The following is a 24,200-nucleotide window of genomic DNA, read 5'->3' as shown; positions in this document are numbered from 1 at the left end:
CCCCCTCGCCATCAAGGGGTGCACGCACAATAGAGGAAAAAGGAAAGAAAGCAAGGGGAAGGGACATCACCACACCGATGGACAACACAACTCCGGCTTCTCTCTCTCGCTCTCTTCGCTCTCCGTGACTCACTCATTGGGCTAGCTCGCTGTGATTGACGTGCGCGTGCGCGAGTGCGTGTGTGTGTGTGGGGAGGGGGAGCCGTCAGCGGTGTGCGCCGCACAACTCGCGCTGGATGCTTCTCGAATCCCTCTGGTTGGCTCCAGTCTACCTTTGTTCCTCTACACGCGGTCACAAGACGGAGGATGTGCGCAGAAAAGAACACGCGTACAGCACCCGCAGCCACACGCGTGCTGTGCACATACACGCCTCAACAGACCGGCCAAGAAGCGCAGAGAGGATGGGGAGGGAGAGGGAGGGGGGTGGACAACGCACACGCAGAGTGGGAGGTGGCGAGGGGAAACGGACGGAAGAAAACGAACCCGGACAAAACAGCACACACGTGCAGGTTGTTCGTGAGCGGAACGCGCACGGAGAACAAAGGAGGGGACGAGGGAAGGGAGGGCCGCCCTGGGCACCGGTTACGGTGGAAATTCGAGATGCCGACGTGTACGAGGAGGAGAAACGCACGCGAAGAAAACGCACACGCGGAACACAGCTGACGTGCGATGTGCGCATGCGTGGGCCTGTTTGTCTGCTTGCCTGTGCGTGTTTGTGTGCCCTCTTCCGCCTCACAGCTTGGAGGGGGTCGCAGCCGACTTTTTGAAGAGCGGCGGCAGACCCTCGTCCTGCAGGCCGCAAGACAAGAGGTCTGCGATGGCGGCGCGTGGGCTCTTCTTCTTGTACACGATCTCGTAGATTTGCTGGCACAGCGGCATCGTCACCTTCAGCTGCTGCGCCAAGCGCATCAGCGGCTCGGCCGTCGCCACGCCCTCCGCGACGGCCTTGCTCGTGCGTTGTATTTCCTCGATAGACAAACCCTTGCCGAGCTTCTTGCCCACCGTGAAGTTACGCGACAGCTCCGACGAGCACGTGAGCTGGAGGTCACCGAGGCCGGCGAGGCCGAAGACGGCGCTGCCATCGCCGCCCAGCGCGGCCGTCAGATCTCGAATCTCGAGCAGGCCGCGCGTGATGAGGGCGGCACGCGCGTTGAGACCCATGCCGAGGCCATTCGCCACGCCAGAGCCGATGGCCAGCACGTTCTTCACAGCGCTGGCCACCTCGCAGCCGACGGTGTCGGTGGTGGCCCAGCAGACGAAGGAGCGGTCGCTCGTTGTCATGATGCGCTGCAGGCGGCGAGCCACATTGATGTCGGCGGAGGCGACGCTGACGCACGTGAAGACGCCGGTGGCCACCTCGATGGCGAAGCTGGGGCCCGCGAGCACAGAGAGCAGGCTGCCCGGGAAGAACTCGCCAACAATCTGCGCCGGGAACTTCAGCGTCGAGCGCTCAATACCCTTCGTGCACACAAGCACCGGCACCTGATTCTTCTTCGCGTAGGCGATCAGGTTGCTGCCGCTTTTCTGGAAGAAGCCGCGCAGGAACTGGGTCGGGATGACGAAGAGGATAATCTCAGCACCCTTGTACGCCTCTTCCACATCCGAGGTGAAGGTGATGTTCGACGCAAGCTGTACTCCCTGGAGGTAGAGATCGTTCTCGCGCTTCTCATTCACGAGCCGCGCCTCCTCCTCCTTTATGTGCCACACGCACACCTCGCGGCACTTCTTGGAGAGCACCATCGCCAGCGCCGTGCCAAAGGCCCCGGAGCCGAAGACGACGGCCTTGTTCAGGTGCAGCAGCTCATTCGTGTCGATGTGTCTCTTCGCGGAGATCATTTTCCTTTTACGCTGAGTGGGCTGGGTTGGTTGGCAGTGAGGCAGTGCACGGCTTGTGCGTGTGTGTTAGGACTAATTGGGAGAGCGCGGCGTTGATCGCGCAGAGGCGTCTAGGAAGGAATCGGACTCTCCGCTTGGTCCGTCGTCGTCGTCGTCGTCGTCGTCCTGAGGAGGGGGTAGGGGAGGGAATGAGGAGAGAGAAGCTAAAGAATGGCACTCAAGGGCAGGGGCGTCAGACAAGGATGGAGAACCGCAAAAATCTGTGCGCGTGCATTGCCAAGAATGAAATGATGAAGGAAACAAGAGGGAGGAAGGGGAGGGCAAGAGACGTATGCGTGTATGTGTGTGTGTGTGTGTACGTGCCTGCTAAGGGCTCAGACGCAAAAAGTCCATACAAGTGACGAGGACGGCGTGGGCGACGAGTGCCGCGACGTCAACGCCGGTGCCCACGGAAGTGGTTGCACGCACGCGCCGGGTGGCGCGATGGGGGGGGGGTGGGGAGAAGCGCCTTCGTCAAACTAGACGCGCGGCAAGGCGTATCGAACGGCGTGTGGCCAGGGACGCGTCACCCGCCCCCGGCGCCGCCCGTCTTTGGTTGATGGCGGATGACACTCCCCGGGGTGGGGGTGGGACGCGTTTGCTTGTTTCCTTCGCGTCTGTTGTTTTCGGTAACATCTTTGAGGCATGAGCGTGCGGCGTCGGTCAACACACGCGCGCGCACATCACCTTTACGTTGGTGCCGACAAGCGCACGCAGAGGGAAAGGAATACACACCAACACACACACACACACACACACACGCAGGTACAGGAAATCGAGACCCGTCCGTCAACTCAGGCGCACACCACCACCACAAGTAGGAGATACATGGAAGGAAAAGAAACTCTGGATGACGCACGTGCAATGAGGGCACATGGCATGCGGCATCAGGCGAACGGAGATGAGCTGACACCCCTCCCCCTTAAACACACACAGAGAAAGAGAGGGAGACATCACATACACACAGGCGAAGGCAACAGAAGAATTAAAGATTAACCAGAGGGTCGGGAGAGGAGGGGGAGGGGTGCCGTGCCGTCTGCGCGGGGTGGGGTGGGGATCGAACCACTTTCCCACCCACCACCGCAAACAGCAAAAGATAACATCAGCGCCACACAGGATTCGTCTATGAAAGGGAACACACAACACACCGTAACGAATAAAACGGAAAGCGACACGGTGGCGCCTTCGAGGAGCCGCGGCTCGTCTCGCGTGCTCCTCCGCCAGTCCTTCCCTCGGCGCAGCTCCCCTACCCTTGTGCTTCGCGGCACTTCGTGAAACAACGGCAAACACGCAGAAGCAGAGGGGCCACCGCCCATAAAGAATACACACACACACACCACCTCCTCTCCAAGACGAAGAGGAGGAGACGAGGACGCACATCGATACATCGAAATGAAAACCGCATCACCATCACCATCACCGAGGAGGTGGATGAGTCACTGCGCAAGAAAAGAGATGGCGCGTGCCGCTGCGCACCCACCGAGCAAGGAGGAGGTGTGCACACTGGTGTGCCGCGTGCGGTGCGTACACATCCCTCCCTCTTTCTCTTACCTCTTCTCCGCCCTGCCTAGACGACACCGACGACGTGAGCAGCCGCGGCAACGGAGCCTACGACACCGGGAGTGGTATGGGCAGACGCACAAGCACGCATCACCGCCTTCCCTCTCTACGCGCTTCACCTGTGGCACAGTGAGCCACGAAGGCTCCCCAACCTCACGGCTTTCTATACGCTCTATGTGAACCTCCGACGCATAGGAGGCGCGGCCGACACGATGCGCGTCTATGCGTGTACGAGTGAGGGAGATCGAGCAGCAAATAACAACGGATGCTTGGCGCCGACGCGCAAGCCAGAAAACAGAAGGGCCCTCGACGCCATATCAGCAGGCCGACGCGGGAGCATCAGTGCTGCATCGGCCTTTTCCTCAAGACTACCGCGGCGACGATGCGGAACGCACCATTGGCTTGGATGTATGCCCTGGCACGATGATAGGCTCCAACACCTCTGTGGCGCCATTGTCACTGCGGCAGGGGCCCAAGCTACCAAGGCCCGTGCCGAACGCATCTACGGTGCCAGGGACGGTCATCCCCGACGTGGTGTGATGCAGGTGCTCGTAGAGGCCGGGTGAGGGCGCCTGTGCAGCCATCGCCGACGCCAGTGAAATGGTCGGCGGCGGTGGGGGCGGCAGTGGCGGCAAGTTCTTCGGCACACTGTCTGCTGTCGGCGTGCTGACTGCCTGACGAGGGCTCTCGACCAACCCAGAGTTTGCTGACGGCGCTGGCACAGTGGTGCTCGGCGTTGTGACGGACGACAGAGGCGGTGGCGGCAGCGGCGGCACAGATTGCCGAATTTCTGTCGCGCTCGTTCCCGTGAAGGAGCTCGAGTCCGAGGGCGGCCGCGGCCGCGGCGCAGCGCGGTCGACATCAGCGTACTTGAAGTTCGACCGATGCTGTTGGTGCGACCGGTGGTCGCTGCTCGCGCTGCTGCTGCGACGAGAGCGATGGTGGTGGCGCTTTCGCATGGTTGCCGGTGGGGGGGCGCTGTCACTGCCACCAGCGTAGGTCACCGACGTCGCCGCGGCAGGGGTGGTGGCTTGCGACCGTGGCGCGCGCGGCGAGGCATTGCCTGCACCGTCACCGTCGTGTATGTTGATGCGGATCTGCGTGTTACTGCTCGGATGTTGTTGCGGGTGCTGCTGCTGTGGCGGCGCGACCGGCGGCGAAGGTTGCTGCTGCTGCTGCGGCGGCGGCGGCGGCGACGTGGAGGAGGTCACAATGGGCAGCGGCACTGGTGACGGCAATGCAGCGGGCAGCGACTCATTGGAAATGCGGAGAACATACCGGTTGTTCGCGCGCGGCGGCATGTAAACGTTCTGTCCGCTACCACCGGCCTTGCATGCGATGGTGGTCATTCTCGCCGGCGCGTGGTGCATGATGAGGTGCTCCTCATCCACGATGTTGTCCTCGCTGTCTTCTTCGCGGCCGCAGAAGATGCACCACAGTAGAATCACCAGCAGCACCACAAGAATGAACAAGACAACGACGCCAACGATCAGCAACACCAAATCGTCCCTCGTCCACCGACTGCTTGAGGGGTCGCCTGACTCCGGCGTCCACTGCGTCGCCAGCAGCGGCTGTAGCGCTGTGCGCGCGTCTTGCGGGGAGAAGCAGATGATAAAGACGGAGCTCGGCACCTCGAAGGTGAGGACGAGCTGACCCGCCGCACCGCCCTCCATCGAGCTGGCCTCAGACAGCACGCTGGAGCAGTTGGAGATGGCCCCGAGCGTGTAGCGGTGCATCGTCACAAGTCCAATGCCCGCGAAGGTTACACTCACCGTCGCCCCCTGCTTCAGCCTTGGTACCGTCTTGACAAAACTCGTTACATACACCAAGTCACCTGCATACGTGGCGATGACCTTGATGGATGGCGTGTAGCGAACCTGCACACTAAAGCCCCGCCGCACTGCAGCAGCGAGGGTGTCTATCACAGCACGCGCCGCATACGCCTGCTGCTGCTGCTGCTGCACCGACTTCATCGAGCTCACTAACGACGACGATGACGACGGCGGCGGCGGCGGCGCAGCAAGTTTCCAGACAAGACTCACACCCCACGCCAACTCGTCAAAGCCAGACACGCTGCCTCCGTCTGGTAGCAGCACACTGTACTCGCTCTGCAGGCCGTTCACTGGTCCTTGCGCGTTCGCCAGTGTGGCCGTGCACTGCAACGGTTCAGTCGGCGTGTACCACGTCATCGACCCTGTCCGCGTTGATGTACACATCAGTCTTGAAGCGGCAGCGGTTGGCACGCCGATCAGGACAAACGACTGTGGGCTATTGGCCATTGCCGCCCAGGCCGACGTGGCGCCGCTACTTGGGCTGTCGGCGTCATCCTTGGCAAAGACGGTGCCGGCGACGGAAATGTTCAGGCCAGTCGTTGGTGCCACCGTGAAGTTGTAGCGGCCGTTGACGTCCAACGGGTAGGCGCCGAGGCTCACCGCCGCGCTCGTGCTCACGTCGCCGTTGTAGTAGTTGCTCACTTTCAGATCCTCCGGACGCGCCACAATCTCGCGTGCTTGGCCATGAATCTTCGCGATGCCCTGCACGTAGCACATCAGCGTCCCACCGACGCGCACCATGTTCGACAGCGGAAGCTGCGATGTACCGGCGCTGCAGCCGATCGCCGTCAGCGCACTCGGCGACGTTGCCAGCCGCACCGTCAGGGGAGAGTTCTGCACCGGCAAGGTCTCGTATGGCGGTATGGGTGTGACTAAAATCGACATGTAGTTCACGATTCCCGTCGCCGACGATGACGTTGCCGGTGCGGTGACGGTAAAGTTGTACGTCGAGAGTCCGCTGCTCGTGGTGCCGTTCCGCGTCACCATACTCACCATGCCAGCGTTCACCAACACCGTAAAGTTGTTCGGCGCATCACTCGTCAAGGCCGTAATTAGGCAGTCAACCGTGTCCGTCGTAGACCCGACCGTGCGGTCCAGGATGCCTACGGGAAGGCACGAAACTTCCGCCACGTCCACGACCGGCTCGCCGCCCCCGGCCACCTTGAGCGCGCTCGACGTCGCCGCCAGCGTGTCCCCGCCCGGCAGCGTCACAGACGCCTTCATGACGTAGCTTCCTGCGGTCGACACTCGCAGCGCCCAGAACGTGAAGTTGGTGAAGTTCACGTGCGAGTAGACGGTGCCACCAGACAGTTGGCCGGCTGGCGCGGGAGTGGTGCCGTCGCTGAGATACAGCAGCATGTTCACAGAGCTGTGCGGCGCCGACGTGGCCAAACCCGAAGCGTTGAGCAGCGTGATTGTGGGCTGCACTGTGCATACCAGCAGGGCTGTACATCCTCCTGGCTGCACCGTGAAGACAGCTTGTACGGCTGTCCGCACGCCAACGCACAGCCGGGTTGGGATGAGGATGGGGGTGGTCGACAAGGACTTGCGGAAGCACACCATGTGGACACCCTGCTTCACCGGTGTCGTTTTGTAGTTGGCGTTGGTACCGTCTGCGTTGACGGACACCATGTTTTCGTAGATGACACTAGTGCCGAGGCACACGGTCGGCACCGTCGGCGAGCCCTCGATGCTTCCCACGTACGCCAGTGCAGCCATGTCCGACACCATCAGCCCGCTGCCGGTGAAGACAATGTGCAGCTCAACACCCACCTCGAGGACTAAACTCGTGACAGTCATGCTGATCACGCTTGGCGACACCGTGAAGGCTTTCGGGGTGATCAGAACGGGGGTCCCCGTCACGGACTCACTGTCGCTGCTAGCGTCGCTGTCGCTCGTTGTGAGGCCGTAGGTCGCGGTGTAGCACAGCACGTAGTCGCCCGTCGTCGTAAAGACCAGCTCTCGCAGCATCGATGTCATGCCCGTGCTCTTCGCCGGGCTCGGGTTCGTCGAGTTCACGCGAGGCTTGTAGGCTTCGTTTGTACAGATGTCGCTCGGCACCTCCGTCGCGGCTGACGCCGATCCTGACTCGCTCGAGGAGGGGAGTGCCACTGCCATCACCACGTCCGTCGTTGACAAGCCACCGCCCGTGAGCACCACCGTGTTTACGTTCGTTACTGCCATTGAGGGTGGCAGATCGACGCCGGCCACGGTGCTCGCCAGCACCACTGGGCCAGCGTTGCTGACTGGACCGAAAAGATGCAGGGCCGCCTCTACTGTGCTCTGCGCGGTGTAGCACAGGGCGTACGGTCCAGATCGCACCAGAATGTGATCGGTGTTCCACATGCCACTCGCGCTGCTGTACGTCAAGCCGTACCGAAGTGACTTCATCGTCTGCGATTGCACGCACGCTACCCACACGTCCCGCATGGTGTGCGGCAGCTTCTCAGCTGCCATGACGGCCAGCCACGCCGACGCCGTTGTCCCTTGCGCTGACGCATCACCGTTACTGGCAAAGTCTAACGTGATGGCCAACGAGCTCGACACGTACACCGGCGTCGGCTGGCCGCTCCACCTTTGTGGGCTGGCAGCCCTTGCTTCCACCTGCGCCACCACACGCGCACACTCACGCCCCGTGCTTGCGCCACACACCCCGACCTGGTGTGAGTAGCACACGTAGTACATCCCTGCGCCAGGAACGGCTGCTGTGACGGTGGCCACGCCCGTGGTCTCACTAAAGTTCAGGTCCGTAAAGTCCGCGTCGTCGGCAGGGGCGCTGACGCCGACGCAGCTTGAGGGGTCTGCCACCAGCACGACCCAGTCTGTTGTCGCTGGCGACACGGAAAGGTCGAAGCTGAATACCTCCTGGGCCGTCACGGACAGCGTCATGTCGAGCGGCGGCGGCACACCTTGGCTGAGGGTGATAGCGTCGCTCGACAGCACCGAGACGGCGTCGTTGCCAGTGCTCCAGTAGCACAGGGAAAGGAGAGCCGTCCGAGACGATGCCGCGGCGCTCACCGAGCCGGCATCAAACGGGTACGTCCACGGCACGCGCAGCTGCGTCATACCGCTACAGTTCGACACGACGACCGCCCCAGCTGGGAAGGTGATCGCGATCGACGCGCTCGACGACAGAATCGCCGACATATTCACGTAGTAGGGCGCGTTGTGGCAGCCGTTGGCGCTGAAGAAGATCAGGGCTTCATTATCGGCGCAGGACTGCGCGTCGGCACCGACCAGCGTCCACGACATGGACTCGCCAGATGAGATCGTTGTACTGCTACCGCTGAGCTTCGCCGACGTGGCCCCGCTCGGGCTCGCCGTCCCGGTGATGGTGAGCGTGTCTCCAATGACGTGATACTGCCCACCGTACAGCTTGTAGCACACCGAGAACGGAACATGCATGCCGGCGGGCGACGCTCGCCACACCTGCTCTGCATGCGTGCCGTTCGCGTAGAGGGAGTAGTACGTGATCGCCGCTGCCGCCGAGTTCTTCTGACACATCGTGTCGGTGGTACTACCGCTCGCACTCGCCTCGATTAGCTTCACCGAATCCATCTTTTCAGTCGTCGCCGCAAGCGCCCATCCAGCGAACACGTGCGTCAGCAGTTCGTTTGGCCGGTGCACGCTCGGCGCACGGACCGGGTACAGCGTCATATTCTGCGGGTTTGGCGCGACCACCACGACATCGTAGCCCCAAACCACCACGTACCCACCTGGCACGTTCGAGGCGGAGACCTTGTAGCAGAGGGTGTAGTTGCCGCGCGTGCCCATGTCCAGTTGGTACGCGATCGACTGTGGCAGCATGTCCGTGCGCGACGGGGAGGCGGTGACCGACGGCGCCGTCTCATCCGTTGTCGGGGCGACACAGTTGACTGCTGAGCCGTAGTACAGCACCACGCGATCATCAGAGGAAAGGTCCGAGATACCCTCGGTGGACCCCGTGAAGTTCAGCGTGAAGAGTTCGCCCTCGAGCGTAGTGACCGGCGTGCGCGTGACGACGGGCGGGTTGCGCTCGTAGATGATGAGGTCGCCGTACACCAGCGTCCACACTGTATCTGCATCAAGCCGGTAGCACACGCTCAACGTGCCGGTCGAGCTGGACGTGAAGTTCAGCCTCGCCGTCAAACCGTCGCTGCTCACCTCCGTCACCTTCCATCCCTCAGAAGTGCCGGCGGTGGCGCTGTTTGGCTCGGTCGCCTTGTAGGCTGCGAGCGACGACGGCGGCACCGAGTCCTCGCTGCAGTTCAGCGAGCGCGTGATGAGTTTGACCCGGTCGTTGCTGCCTAAGCCCGTGCCGTAGAACTGGATGTAGTTCACCTGGTTCACCCGCGCCGAGGCTGGATGAGTCGCAAAATTCTTTGGGTTGGCAGCAAGTACGCTTGTCACGCCGTTCGGCACTTCTGACCAGCTGCCCTCGCTCAGCTTGTAGCAGCTACGCGTGGCTGTCGTCGAGGCGAGTTCTGGCGCCTGGGCGTAGAAGATAGACGTGAAGTGCGTCAGGTCTGAGGTGCCTTGCACCAGTTGTCCAGAGATGTCGGTGAGGGTCCAGCAGGAGGCAAGATCGGTCTGCTTGATGCCGCGATCGCTGCCAGGCGAAAGCGCGACCGCGGACGGCGCCGTGTCTCGCGTAAACACCACCTCGATCAGCTGCCCCCGCCGTGGCGTCGAGACGTCTGTGTAGACGCTGGACGGGTTCACGTTGTGCACCCGGAACGGGTCGCCGCTGTCGACCACGCCGCACGTTGCGAGCTGGTAGCATGCAATGTAGTGCTGTGCCACTGTCGGGTCGTAGTTACCGATGGTGTACGGGACGTAGCTTTCTCCGCTCTGCGCCGCCGAGCCGTAGACACCTAAGAACGAGGTGTTGGTGAGGGTGCCGGCACGCAGCGCAGCAGCGCACCGGCCATCGATGTAAGCGGTGCTGCTCGACACTGCTAGCAGTGTCGCACCGTCAAAGGTGCCGTTGAAGGCGGGGCCCGGCGTGTAGAGCTGCGGCAGTGCGGCGTACGGGTGTAGCGGAGGCGTCACAGAAGAGCTGGCGGAGGTGAAGTTCATGAACATGCGCTGCCCAACCTGAATGTAACGCTGCGGAAAGACGATGCTGCTCGGCTGGCGGGCCTGGACAGGAAAGAGCGACTTGCCTGGGTCACCAACGAAGTCCAAGGGAACCGTAAACTGGTTACCCGAAGCGTCGGTGTAGCACAGCCGCACGTCTCTCGTGCCAGTGCGGAAGAAGGCGGGCGGCATCATGTAGGTCGTCTGCCCCGCCACCACATCAGAGAGCAGAATGCCATATGCCGGCTGCACCGCGTCACCTACCGTCACCGTCTCCGAGGACACCGTCAGCGAGCCGTTCGAGTGGCGACACGGCAACGCGCCTTGCACCAACCGCAAGTGATCCGACGCCGTAAAGACGTAGTCGCGGATCACATGCGTCGCCGTCATGTTCATCGTCTGCCCCACATTCCAGCACCCCGTCGTCGCCCCAGTCGGGCTGGGGTCCGTCACACTTAGATCGGTGCACGCTGGACTCCAGTTTGTGCTTGTGCCGAAGCGGTAGCACACCTTGTACGCGCCCTGCAGTGGTGCGAAGAACACCGCTTCGATGCTGCCGCTGCCGCTGCTCAGGCTAGAGGACGACCCCGAGGCCACGGCAATGGTGAAGACAGCCGCCGCATCGTTTGTGCACCACTCACTCTGCGGCACGACTCGCACCGCATCCGCCGATGGCGACGCCAGGCGCTCGAACAGGGCCGTGCCGAGGATTTGGGTCGGGGCGTAGTACATGGCACGCAGCGAGCCTCCATTGTTTGTCGTCGAGCCACTGGACTCGCCGTTGTCGCCGTTGGAAGGGCTCAGCGCGCCTGTGACGGAGCAACTACCGATTAGCGCTTCTTGTATGGTCAGCTTCGGTAGAATCGGCGCCCACGTACCGTCTCCCAACTTGTAGCAGAAGTAGTGCGTGCCTTGACTGGCTGTGCTGGCAGCGAAGGTTGCGAGGGACCGGGTGAGGAACAGCGACACGCTGACGCTCAGCACCGTCGCCGGCAGCGCCAGGAAGGCCGTGTCGGGAAGGTAGAACATGCTCATGAGCGTCAACGGGTCCTGAGCGCTGATGTAGGACTCGATGCAGTTGTTCGGGTCTCCGACGACGGTGATGCGGTCGTGCTTGCTCACCACATCGTCCTCTTGCCGGCTCGCCATCGTGAAGGTCAGGTTTAGCGTCTGCATCGAGCGCAAATAGTCCGCCTCGGACGGGAACGTGGTGAGGCCGAGGTAGGGCCGAATCCACAGCGTGTTGTTCGTCGTTGGCGACGAGGGCACGACTACCGAGGCAACGCGGCCGTACGAGGTCGACAAGTCTGTAAGCGCGCACACCAGCAGCGTGGCGGTGCCGAGGGTGTAGTTGTGCTTGAAGACATACATGTACAGAAGTGCGCTGATCTTCGTGAGGGTGGCCCCGACCGGCGTGAAGGCCGGGGCGCCGTCGCAGCCGGTAAGTTCGTCCACGTACGTGACAAACTTGATGGCAGTGGGCGGGTAGGCCGTCATGGACGCGTTCACCGTGAAGTTGAGCGTGATCGACTGCCCCACGTAGGTCGGATGCGGCGACGGCGTAAAGCTCTGTGGCGACCCTGGTGAGCCAGTGATGTAGCACTCGCCGGTGTTCGCGTCGATCTGCCCGCACGTGCACACTGGACCCACCAGATTGTTATGGGTGTAGCAGATCGTGTACTCTCTGGTCGTGACACCCAGTCCGACCGGCCACAAGACCAAATACGTCGCCGACGTGCTCGTCACCTCCTGCAGCCGCGCTGACCCCGGGATAAAGCCTTCGAGGTAGCGATCGTTGCAGTGCAACGCGGTGGTTGCGTAGAAGGAGAGGCGCCAGCTGTCGTCCGTGACGTCGGTGCCGGCATCCAGCCGGAACGTAATCAGCTGCTGTTGGCCTGAGATGAAGGAGTCCTCCTCCACGCACTGGATGGGGCCTGTCGTAATGTTCAGCGAGCCAGCAACCAGCGCTGCCGTAGCCTCGGCGAGGCGGTAGCAGAGGTTCATGTAGTCCACACTCACCGTGGCGTTGGCGGCCGTCACGGCCATGGAGGAGTTCGACAGCGACGCGTTCCACTCGAAAATAATGCATCCTCTGCACATGTACGGGTTCGCGCCGCAGCTCACACTGGACGGCGCCGCCCACACAAGGTCATTGCCAGAACTTGGCTTTAGAATGCTGAGCTCGTCGTGGAAGGCTAGGGCGAACTCGTACCCGATCTCGGTGTGGCCAGAGGCGATGACCCACGACTGCGGCACCAGCTCCTCCACCGTGACGGAACCGGCGGCGAGCGTGCCACCCACCACTCCCCACGACAGCTCTGCCGCGCTGTAGTAGCACACTCGGTACGTCCCAGTAGCGTTGAAGCTGCGATACAGCAGCGGATCTGTCGAGTCGACGAGCGTGAGCGTCGTCGTCGCGCTGTCCTTCACCGTGACGGGCATGACAGGGGGGAAGCCGTTGATGCTTGCGGCCATCTCACACGCCTCGTAAGTCGGCGCCGTGATCTTCACCATATCCCCTGCGTTCGACGGCACCAACAGGTGGAACGTCAGCGTGACGCTCTGCCCGACTCGCGGCGGACTCGGAAAGACGTCCATAGCGGACGGGTTTGCCGGGTTAATGTAGATGCTGGTGGCATCGACGCTAGTGGCCACGTCGGCCCACGGCGTGCCGTCGTCATAGCGGACACACAACCGCGCGTGCCCGGACACCTGCCACACCGACACGTCCAGTATCGCCTCCGACAATATATCCAGCGCCGGCTCTTGCACGTTCGCAGCCGTGAAGTTGTGGCACCACGTTCCTTCCCCCGTCGTCTCTGCGCTTAGAACCACGGCACCAATCGGCACCGTCGGCATGCCATCGATCAACTGCAAGTGCAGGTGCTGCCCCGCGCGGGGCGTTGTCTGCGTCCCATCTGCAGAAATCACCAACACCGTCAGGGGCTGCGGCGCGTTCAGCGTCAGCGCCGCGCCGACCTCGCGCCACACGGCGTTGTGCTGGTAGCACACGTAGACGTCGATCGGGCTCATCAGCGAAACAAACTGAGTGACAACACTGTACGTCGTGCCGTTGGCGGCGGCGTCGCCGAGGCGCGCGAGGTGGCCGCTCGATTTGAACGGGCGCGGCGCCATCGCACACGGCACGTCGGTGAAAACGACTTCGTCACTCATAACGTTCAGGCCGGAGCCGACGATGACGAACTCGATGTACTGCCGCCCGCGCGCCACCGACCCAGTCGTCACGTTCGTCAGGTAACCACTTGGATTGCTCTCGGCCACTGTAAGCAGCTGCGGCACCTCGGCCACTGTTGCGCCGGCGCGGGTGTAGCACACGGCCGTGTTGTCGTTGCCCACAACGGCACCGCCAGACATGTTCAGTATGTACACCGGGTGCGCTCTTCCGCGCGCTGAGACGAGCGTGGACCTGGCGTCGTCGCATACCGTGTTCGTGAGGCTCGTGAACTGCACCACGTACGCCTCGTCGCCCTCCTTCCCTGTGTCGGTGTAGCTAAACATCATGTTCACATCCAACATACCCTTCTCCACGGTCTTCGGATTCGTTTCGAAGGTAGCCGGGTCGGCCGCCTTTATCACCGTCGTCTGCATCTCAAGCGGCACGCTCACGTACTCCAGCTGCGCGACCTCGCGGTAACACAGCAGGTAGGAGAGCGGGAACAGCGCGGGTGCGTTAGATGGCACATCGGGCCCCAGAGAGGGCACGTGCGCTTCCCATCTGCCAATGCTGAGGGACTCGACAGTGCCCGTCAGCTCACTTGTTTGCACCACCACACCGCTCGCGTTCATCTCCACGTTGTCCCAGCAGGTGCGAGCTGCCTGCACCAGCATGACAAGGTCGCCGCTACCGAGCGGCACGGCGGCGGTGTAGTCTGAAAAGTTGTAGTACAGTCGTTGGCCTTGGTACTGCGCTAAGGCGGGAAGCTGCGCCACCGCGCTCGGCGAGTTCGGCACCGGGGTGACGAAGTAGGCGGTGCCGCCAATCTGCGCGTATCCGCTGTCACTGCGGCGGTAGCAAACCGGGTAGCTCTTCGTATCGTTGAAGCCGACGCGCAGCGAGATGGAGACGACGTCGGAGGCGCTCGAGGTGCTGCCCTCCAGGACGTGCGCCGTCGCGCGCACACTGCCGTACGGCACGGCAGCCTCAACCTCGTCGAAGCAGCTGCATCCGACGCACGCAATGTACATCTCGTCCCCTACCTGCGGGTCCGCCACTGTCAGCACAGTCGCACGGCCACGCATCGGGGTGTTGCTTGACAGGACGCTCGACGGACCGCCCTCCAGCACCTGCAGCACAGGCGACACCTCCACATAGGCGCCGACGGTCGATACTTCGTAGCACACGATGTAGTTCTGCGCAAGCACTGCATTGCCGACCAGCGCAAGAAGGAACTGACTCGTCGTTGCGTCTTCGCTGACTGACACAAATGTGCCGGTGGCGACGGCGTTGCCCTCAAGGCAGGTGACGCCGGGCTTCACAATCATTATCGTGTCTGTGCCTGTCAGGTCCTCGCCAGTGAACACCAACGTCGGCCGCGTTCCGACGCGCGGCACGAAGTTGACCGTGTAGGAGGTGGGGTTCGACTCCATGACGGTGATGTTCGCCAACCGCGTTAGGTAGCGGCCGGTGCGGCGGTAGCACACGCCGAGGGAGACGGTGACGTCGATGGGCTTCGAAAAGGTCACCAGCGCCGTCGTCGAGTTCACGTGCTGGGCGGTGTGCGCGACGTCGGGCCACTCTGTCGGCTTTAGTGGTAGGCTGCATGTCTCCGAACACGACTGATTGGCAGGAACAATATACACCTGGTCCGTTGGCAGCATCTCAGAGCCCTTGATGTCGATCAGCACCGGGCTCGAGGTTGGCAGGATGACCGGCGGGGTGGTGATCACCTTGTAGGGGTTTTCCATGAGCACCGTTTGTAGCGAGCTTGAGATGTTGCGAAAGAGTGTGTCGTATTGCATCTTGAAGCACCAGCTGTAGTAAACCGTAGTCATCTGCGTCGCGAAGGTGAGGTACCAGTTCGAGTATCCGTTGCCGTACGTGTCCAGCTTCGCCAGCTGCGCACGACCGCCAGAGGCTTCTACGAGAGCGTCCACGTCAGTGATGCTGCCGCAGCCTCCGCCGACGGTGCTGCTCAGCACATCAGACGGCACGACGACAAACACATCCGAGGAACTGAAGGCCACGTTCGGGTACAGTGCCGTGTCGCGCGCCGTCACGTTGAACACGGCTGTCTCGAGCGCGTACATCGACGAAGCAGGGCACACCGTTGCCGTGAGGAGGTCGGCCGGGTAGACGGAGAAGATGGAGGCCGCGCCGTCGTTCTTGGACACGACCGCAAACGTGGCTGTCGAGCTGCCAGCGCTGGCGGAGGACGCGCTCACCTTGCGGTAGCACACGTAATACTCGCCCAGGTACTTCGCTTCCGCCTCCGCGCCGGTGGTCACGTTGAAGACGGTCATGCTGCTCGTGCTCAACGCCGAGTCGGGCGTGAGCGTGACACCGGCGTACGCCCCTGTTGTTGCCTCACACGGTCGCCCTTTCAGCCCCTGGGACACCGGAAAGAGCCGCACTTCGTCTGCGTCGCCGAGGGAGTCGCCAACACTGCTGGGAAAGGACAGCAGCACGTACGTGCCGACCAGTGCGTAGCTCGGCGTGAAGTTGCACGGATCGCACTGCCCCACCAAGAGCGGCGTGCCATGCGTAATGTTCGGCGCCGTCACGGCGGCGTAAGGACCGATGTATACGGCGTAGTTGCCCGCGTACGGCAGCGACACGGTGAACTCGCTCGCTTGCTCCGGATCCTTCTGGTAGAGCAGCGGTGCCACGTAGCTCACGTCCAGGGCACACAAGGTCACCGGTGACTGTGCGAAGGCCACGCGCTGCGCCTCCAGCCCCGCTGCCTCCGTTGTGAAGTAGAACGAAAAAGGCTCGTACGGACGCGGTGCCACCCAGCCGGTAGCGGTCCCCGAGGCGCTGCTGCTTGAGCTGCGCAGCGGCCCCACAAACGGGTTCGCTTCGATCGACACCCCCTCGAAGATGTACGTCGGCGGCGGGGACTGAAGCGGCACCTCCGCCCAGCCCGGTGACGCCGCCGTTGCCCCTGAAAGCGCGTAGCAGACCGTCACGCTCGCCACGGCGGAGCCGCAGATCTGGTACACGTGCACGCTGCTGTTGCTCTGCGCACTCACGTAGCTGATCAGGCCAATGACGCTACTGTTGGTGGCGCCCGCCGCGCAATCAAAGCCGTTCGCTCCTGAGCCGCGCTCCACCAGCTTCAGTTGATCTGTGTCCTGCAATCGTCCTGCCGTGCCACTGCCGTCGTCGCCGCTGTCGTGGATGTAGAGCAGGAGCACCTGGGTCTCGTACGGCGTTGCCACGGAGAGGCTGTAGTGCGTGGGGTGCGCCAAGCCGACGGTGAACTGATGAATGTCCATCACCCAGACCCATGCGTTGCTCAACAAGGAGCTCTGATAGCACAGAATGAACGTGCCAGTCTCGTTAACACGGGGGTGATAGTGCGCCACAGTGCCGCTCGAGCTCTGCACGGTGCTGCCCGCTGCCCCGGCTGCCTCGCTGGCGTCGGCGTTCTCCGAGTTTGGTGTGCACTGGGCCACGTAGCTCCCTCCGCTGCTCGTGGTGCTGCCGCTGCTGCTCAGTTCGTCGTGCGAGACGCGCAAGAGCTTGACGTGGTCGCTACTGCTCAGTTGGCTACCCGTAATCTTGATATCCAGGAGTTGACCGAGGTAGGCCGGCGACGGTGTCACCGTATACTTCTGCGCGCCTACCAGTCCGACGGAAAAGACGTAGCCGCCTGCAGCGTTCGGAACGACGAAGTCTTTCTTCTGGCCGTCCGTCAGGAAGCACAGAAAGTAGTAGCCCGGCGCCAGGAGCGTCGGCTCCACACTTGCGTAAGACGCGTTCGTCTGGGTAAACTTCGTGAAGCGCGTCGTGCCACCACTCGGCACACTCGCCTCTGTGCAGTTGGGCATCACGGTCGCGTCAGTCGCGGTGTATATCTGCGCGACGTTGCTGGCGCCGGTGGCGAAGATGGCGTCCATCGCGACGATGCTCATTGTGAAGGCGTGCTGAACAGAGAGCAGGCTGGGCACTATGTAGGCAGTCGGGCTCGGGTCGGCCACTGTCAAGGCAGTCGGGTAGATGGAGGCGATGTTGTGGCCCGTGATCTGGTAGCACAGCAGGTACGTGCCCGCCATACCAAAGCTGTGCTGCGTGAACATAGGGTCTACGAGGTAAACCTGCAGCGTGCGGTTCACAAGTGTCACGGAGGCCGACGCCGCCTCCGACGAAGAGGCGGGGCGGTAGCAGGAGTCACCGTTGATCTCGTCGCTGTCCGTCACGCTGCCGGTACCTGTGTAGGCCACAAAGAAGAACTGCACCACGTTCGCCATACTGAAGTCAGCGTTGTAGTTTGCCTGCACCTCCGTGTGCGGCACCCACGCCCGCGGTGTCGTCGGCGTCGTCGTAAACGTCAAAACAGCGGCAGCCGATATGCTCAGCACGGCCGGGCCCACGTACAGCCCGCCCACCACCTCAAACTCGTAGTAGGCCTGCCAGCTCTCACGATTGCGGCGGCGCATACAGACGTAGTAGCTGCCCACTTCGGCGCGGATGCGCAGGTTCAGGTACGGCACCGTAAGACCGGTAGTCTCATCCACGATGCCGGGGGGCGCGTAACCGAAATCCGTAGGAATCGGGTCAATGACGCCGGCACCGAGCGGCGCACTGCAGGCGCTGTCCGCCGTGATGCGAACCGCGTCGTAGTTCTCGAGGGACGGGGTCGAGCTCGAGCTCGAGCTCTGGCCGTTGTCAAGCACTACATCCAGCGCCACGGTCGTGTTGAAGAGTAGAAACACACGTTCGCCCTGTAACGCGGTGAGGTCGTTCACGATAGACGTGGCACTGCGGGCAAGGTAGGCGCCACTCGGCGACTGCGTCGGGTACACGACCAGCGTCGCCGGCGAGCTGACGTACACCGGCTGCCCGTTATTCTTGGCTGTGTAGCAGACGACGTAGGTGCTTTCCAGAAGCACGTTGGCCGGAATGGACCACTGCGTGTTGACGTTGTCCGGCTTTGTCATGGCGCCTTGAGAGATAACGATGCGGCCCGCACTCGCACTGCTGCTGCCGCTGCTGCTGCTATCTGCCGTCACATGGCACAGGCTGAAGTCCGGCTCAGCGCCATCGGGCACGGACACGAGAAACGCCACATCGGCTGCTGTCAGGAAGTCATCCTCTTCAAGGTCCCCGTAGAAGGTGATGTTGAGTGGTGCGTTCACCTGGGCCTGCTGAGGCTGCGTTGTCCACTTGGTCGGCACCTCCGCCATGATGCGAAAGTTGCGGTCGACGGCGCTGCCGATGCGCGGGGATGTGGCGAAGGTGCTCTTCTGCTTCCGGTAGCAAACTGTATAGTTCTTCCCCCCCGCCGACACTCCCACGCCGTCTAGCTTGTAGGCGCTGGGGAGGGCGAGAGAGACCGTGGTCGAGCCCATGCTGCTTCCACTCGCTGACACGACGCCGGCCGCCAGCACCGTCGCGTTCGGAAAACCACACTCGTACAACGTGCCGTCGATAATCTGCACCGAGTCACCTGCCTCCAGCTTGGCCGGGGCCTGATCTATTTCGCTGTCGCTGCTGCTCGCAGACATACTGGAGAACGTCAGCGCCACAACTTGCCCCAACATCACGCTTTTGGGGACCGCGGTGTATGCGATGGGCACGGCGTCGTAAACCAAGACCTCGCTGCTGCCCTCCGTGGTATACGCAGCGCTGGGCGGAGCCTTGAAGACGCGGAACAACCCAATCGTTGTGTTCATGCACAGGGCATACGCCCCTGTCTCGACGGTGAGACGACCCTGGTACAGGGTCAGTGAACCGGAGGCACCGCTGCCTGGCACAGATGAGAGCGTCAGAGAAACCGGGAACGGCGTGACGCCGCTCGCCACCGACTGAAAGGGCCCGTAGTTGCACTCGGAGACGCTCGCGTCAGCCGTGATGAGCTGCACGTAGCTCAGCGCTGTCCCTAAGGTACCCTGGTCCATGAAGCTGGCGCTGACGATGAGCTCCTCGTACCTTGTCAGCGGTGTATGCATCGAAGTAAAGTTGGACGGACTCAGGACGTAATAAAGCGGCGTGCTGAGTATCAGTATCGTCGACACATCCGTCGCATCGGCGAAGGTGATGGCCGCCACCTCGGTCGCCGACCCGGAGCGCCAGTAGCACACAGCGTAGCTGCTCGCGGCACTCTTCACGCGCAGCACACCATACCACTGCTTCCCCGCGTCGTTCACGTATACGGCGCCCGCCACGGAGACGGTCGCAGCGGCGCCGCTGCAGTCGCCTGCGTTGATGGTGACCATGTCCGTGCTCAAAAGACCAGCGCCCTGCACCGTCGCCATCACATACATGCCGATCGCCAGCGGGTAGCGATCCAGCTCCACCGAGGACGGGTTCGAGGCAAACAGCTCGATCCCAGACGGCGTTGACGACAACGACGACGACGTCGACGAGGAGGAGGAGGAGGCCAGCAGAGTGACGGGCGCCCAGGAAGTACCGGAGCGCATGTAGCACAACTTCAGCAAGCACGGCGCCCCGTTACCCGGGCACAGGTCTGCGTCGTTAAGCAAGCCGCCGCCGAAGCGCTTACTTTGATTCGACACCACCCACGACACCCCGGCCGAGGTCAGCTGCAGCGGATACGGCTTCACACTCGGCTGGAGCCAGCTTGCGAGCTTCCCTTGGCTCTGCACCTCACCAGTGCGGAGGTCGTGGCAGGTGTACCCCATGTCCGGCAGCAGAAATGCGGTGTCGGCGGTGGCCAGCCCCGTGCCGGTGATGCCCAGCGTGTAGTCCGTGGCTTGATTTGTGTACACGGCGTACCCGCTCGACTCTGTCGGGGTGTAGCTCGACGGGTTCGCGGAGGTTACCGTAAGGGTGCCCGGAACGCGATGCGACGTCGTGTAGTTGCTACCGTAGCACACCGTATAGCTGCCCTCCACTAAGTACAGGTCTGGGTACTGCACAGAGGTGGTCGTCAGACACGAGTCGCTGCTGTAGGTCCCTGACACCTTTTCCCAGCAGCTCGCGCGCACCCCCGGCACCAGCCGCAGCATCGTACACGTGCTGCAGAGTGACACCATCGTGCAGCTGAGATTCATGATGACAAACTGCCCGGCGGAGGGGACGCTTGGCACCGGCGTGGCCTTCTGCGGATTCGCCGTCACAGCCGTCAGCAAAGAGCGCTTGTAGCTGGTCGAGAAGACGACATCGCTGTAGGTGGTCCCGCTCGCGAGGCGGTAGCACACGCGGTAAGTTCCCTCGGCGTCAACAACAAAGGTGCGCGTAAGTGAGACCGCGCCAGGGTTCAGGACGGGGTCGCGAATGGCCTGCACAGACGCCTCCTCCGCAGCTGAAGAGCTGCCGCTGGAGCTGTCGGACGAGAGCTGAGAGCACTGCACGCTGCTCGGAATCAAGCGCAGTGAGTCCTGCAGCGTCAGCGCACACGCCGCCGTCATGCAGCGGCGAATCGCCGTAATGGTGATCGGCGCGCCGACGCGGTTTAAAGGTGCGGCCACACTGGAGACGGTGTAGTACGTCGGGTTCGCCAGGTCCACCGTTACACGGCCCATGTAGGTGTCGGCAGCCTGCCCAAAGGTGGCGTAGCAGATGATGTAGATGGCACCGTAGTCGTAGTTGCTGAAGCCGAGCGGAGCGGTGTAGATCGTGGTGTCGTCCTTTATGCTCGTCGTCGCCGAGGTGAAGGTGATATTGGAAGTGTAGGCGATCCGCATCCCGGTCGCACACGCCGTCGGGTCACAGTAGCAGTTCGGGTTCGGATTCGATGACTGAACATAGCTGTAGAAGTAGACGGCGTCCTTCATGGCGGACAGGCTTGTGAGGTTGCTGGTGAAGCTGAGTTGAATCGGCTGCCCGGCGCGCAAGTTGCTCGTTTCTGTGGGCGCCTGCCATGCGGAGGAGGACGGGATCGCTGCTGCCACGCTCACCCTGCCCGCCATCGTGATGTGCGAGTCACCGCTGCCAGCCGACCATGCGTAGCATAGGTACACGTATTGGCCGTCGTGCAGACGGTCTGCCCGGGTGTACGTCACCATCGCTAAGTTACTGCTGCTGCTGCTGTTTGTGACCATGGCGGACACAAGCACAGTCTCCGGCGTCTGCGGCACTGGCGGGCACACTGCCACTACGGTGCCTTCGCTTGCCGTGTAGAAGGCCAGTAGCGCGCTGGCCGCGACGGCGTACACCACGTTCGTCTTCGCGTCCAGGTTTGACCCCCTGAAGGTTGTGTAAAGCGTGCTCATGGCCACTCGCCACGTGTTCGGGGTGTGCGACACAAGCGTTGGGTTCTGTTGCGTTGTGATGAAGCCGAAAGCAGTGCTGGTCGACGACGTCTCTGAGGTGGGCAGGACCGGCACGTACGCCCCCGAGCTACTAGAGGTTTCCACACACACAATGTAGTTTACGTCTGCCCCATTCACCTGGATGGAGGCAGTGAATGCAGCGCTGCTCGTTTTCGTAATGGAGTCGGTGTAATCGGCAGCACGCTGTGCTCTGGCGCACGCGGCAACGTTCTCCGTGCCGCAGGGCGTTGTCACGCATGTATCTGCCGCCTGCACCACCTTTATGGTGGTCGGCGTAGTGGTGGAGGAGAACCTCTGGGCACTTGTGATAGTGAAGCGCACTGTCGCGGTCTCGCCAACAGTGAGGAGAGTACCGGCAGTGGAGCCGTCGCTGCCGCCTGTGCCCAGGTTTGTGATGCGGTACCGCACCGGAAAGGCTGAGATGTAAACGTTAGACGCTGCACAGACCGACGACACGGCAGGCCTTCCGTCGGCGCCCCGCGCCACGACCCACATGTCTGACCCCAAATGACGGTAGCAGACCATGATGCACGTCTCGGCGGAGCCGACCAGGGTGTACTGGTACACCACATTCTGGACGATTTCCTCTACGGAGTGGATGGTGGCGGTGGCCAAGATGGAGCTGCTGTCATCGCACGTCCCGCTCGGCGCGATCAGCCGCACCTCGTCATCCGCATGCAGGCTCACGCCCGTGAAGGCCAACTTCACCGATTGGCCGGCAAACATGGGGTATGGAGTGACGGCATAGGTCGGGTTTCGTGCCTGGAGTGCCACAGTGCCGTGGACCTGCGCGAAGTTCGTCTGCCCACTGCTGCCACCCTTCAGGTAGCACACACTCAGAGTCATGGCCGCATTCGTGTCCTCGGGATCGACCATGACAGTACACGTGGAGGTCGTGGTGCTGCTTCCGCTCATCTTGCACGTAAAGTACATGTTACGCTTGTACGTCTCTGAGCCACTGCTGCTGCTGCTGCTCGATGAGCTTCCACTTGCGTCTCGGTTGCACGGGTTGCCGTCGCTGCTGGAGGAGAGGTAAGCCTTGTCTACGGACCCGTCGAGACCGTCTCCTCGAAAGGCCAGAGTCAGAGTCTCGCCGACGGCGGGGCTCGTGCTCGAGCTCGTGAGTTCGAATTCGGTTGGCTGCAGAATGTCGATGGTAAAATCCGCCTCCGCATTCAAGGCGGAGAGGTATGCGGTAGACCACAGACCGCTGGCGGCGCGCTGGTAGCAGACGCGTCCCACCACCTGCGTCGCCACAAGGTCCGGCGCTACAAACAGAACCTGCGCCGTGGTCATGCCGTCGGTTTCCGCCGTCAGCTGCAGCGCCCCGACCTCGAGGTTGGGGAGCAGCGCTGCCGTGGTGGAAGTGCACATGTCGTGGGCGCGAATAACTTTGACGGCGTCACTCGCGCTCAGACCGGCGCCGGTGAAGTACATGAGACCGTTCTCACGCGCCTGCGGAAGCACCGGCGTCCTGCTGTACACGCCCGGATTAGCGCCGCCGAAGGTGAGTACGTAGCTGCTGCTTTCAGCTGAAGCGGATGCCACGACTGTGAAGGACATGGCCGTCGTTGACTCGCCGCAGCCGGCAGAGGCACTATAGCAGTACGGGACGCACATGTAGTAGCCGCTCGTGTTGGGTTTGTAGGGCACTGTGAAGTTGCCGGACACCTTCCCGGTGGACTGGCCTTGCAAGCCGGAGAGGGCGACGACGCCGGTCGGGGTTTCGCTGGCCGCACCTACCGTGGCGCACGGCGTCACCAGCGTGTTCAGATCGTCGCAGTTGCTCTCCACAGTGCTGCCGCTCACGGAGATGCTCCCGCATGGCACAAGCAGGATGGTGTGGCCTCCCGACAGGCCCTGGTTGATCGGGCGATCGCTGTGCTCTGCCTGCACGATGGTAAGGCTCACAGGTCCTTCGCCACCGTTGGCGCTCGTGGGGCTCATGCTAAAGCTTGTGTAGATGGGGGGCAACACCGCCAGCGTGTCATCCGAGCCTGGGGACACATAGCCGCGCCGCACAATCGTCGCTGACTTTTCTGACCTCGAGAGGTAGCACGGGTAGTACGTCGTCCCTGTGGTGAACTCCGTCGAAGTCACAGCGAGGATGAGCTGGCCAGTAAAGCCGCCGCTGCCGGTGGCCTTGACGGCGTGGTAGCCGGGGGTGCTCTCTGTCGGGGTGCTGCTGTACACGCATTTTTTGATATCGTCCGATGGAACAAAGAAAACGAGGTCGCTGGTGGTGATGCTCGGGTCCTGCGCTAAGGGGTTCGACTCCAAGGTGATCTGAATCGTTTGGTATACTGACGGCTGCTGCACGTTGGCCATGGAGAAAGTTATGGCTACACACGCCGGTGCCACTACCGCAAGTGCAGCGCATAGGCATGCGAGGAGCAGCGACAGTAATCGACCGTTTCGTCGCCATCTGGCACGACGGCCATCGAATGCCAGCGCCAT

General features: G+C 62.3%; 2 protein-coding genes across 2 annotated transcripts; both read right to left on the bottom strand.

Annotated features, from left to right (window-relative positions):
• Positions 1–732: 732 nt before the first annotated feature.
• Positions 733–1,836, bottom strand: LDBPK_100560 (glycerol-3-phosphate dehydrogenase [NAD+], glycosomal; the record flags this gene model as incomplete). The annotated part of the gene is made up of 1 exon (XM_003858844.1): positions 733–1,836. One exon carries the CDS (start codon positions 1,834–1,836, stop codon positions 733–735), a length of 1,104 nt encoding a protein of 367 aa, XP_003858892.1.
• Positions 1,837–3,803: 1,967 nt separating this feature from the next.
• LDBPK_100550 (hypothetical protein, conserved) lies at positions 3,804–24,200 on the bottom strand (the record flags this gene model as incomplete). Its single annotated transcript, XM_003858843.1, has 1 exon — positions 3,804–24,200. One exon carries the CDS (start codon positions 24,198–24,200, stop codon positions 3,804–3,806), a length of 20,397 nt encoding a protein of 6,798 aa, XP_003858891.1.

This window comes from Leishmania donovani, chromosome 10, assembly GCF_000227135.1.
Source record: "Leishmania donovani BPK282A1 complete genome, chromosome 10".
In the NCBI taxonomy this organism is placed as follows: Eukaryota; Euglenozoa; class Kinetoplastea; order Trypanosomatida; family Trypanosomatidae; genus Leishmania; species Leishmania donovani.
This window is presented reverse-complemented; position numbering and strand designations above follow the sequence as displayed.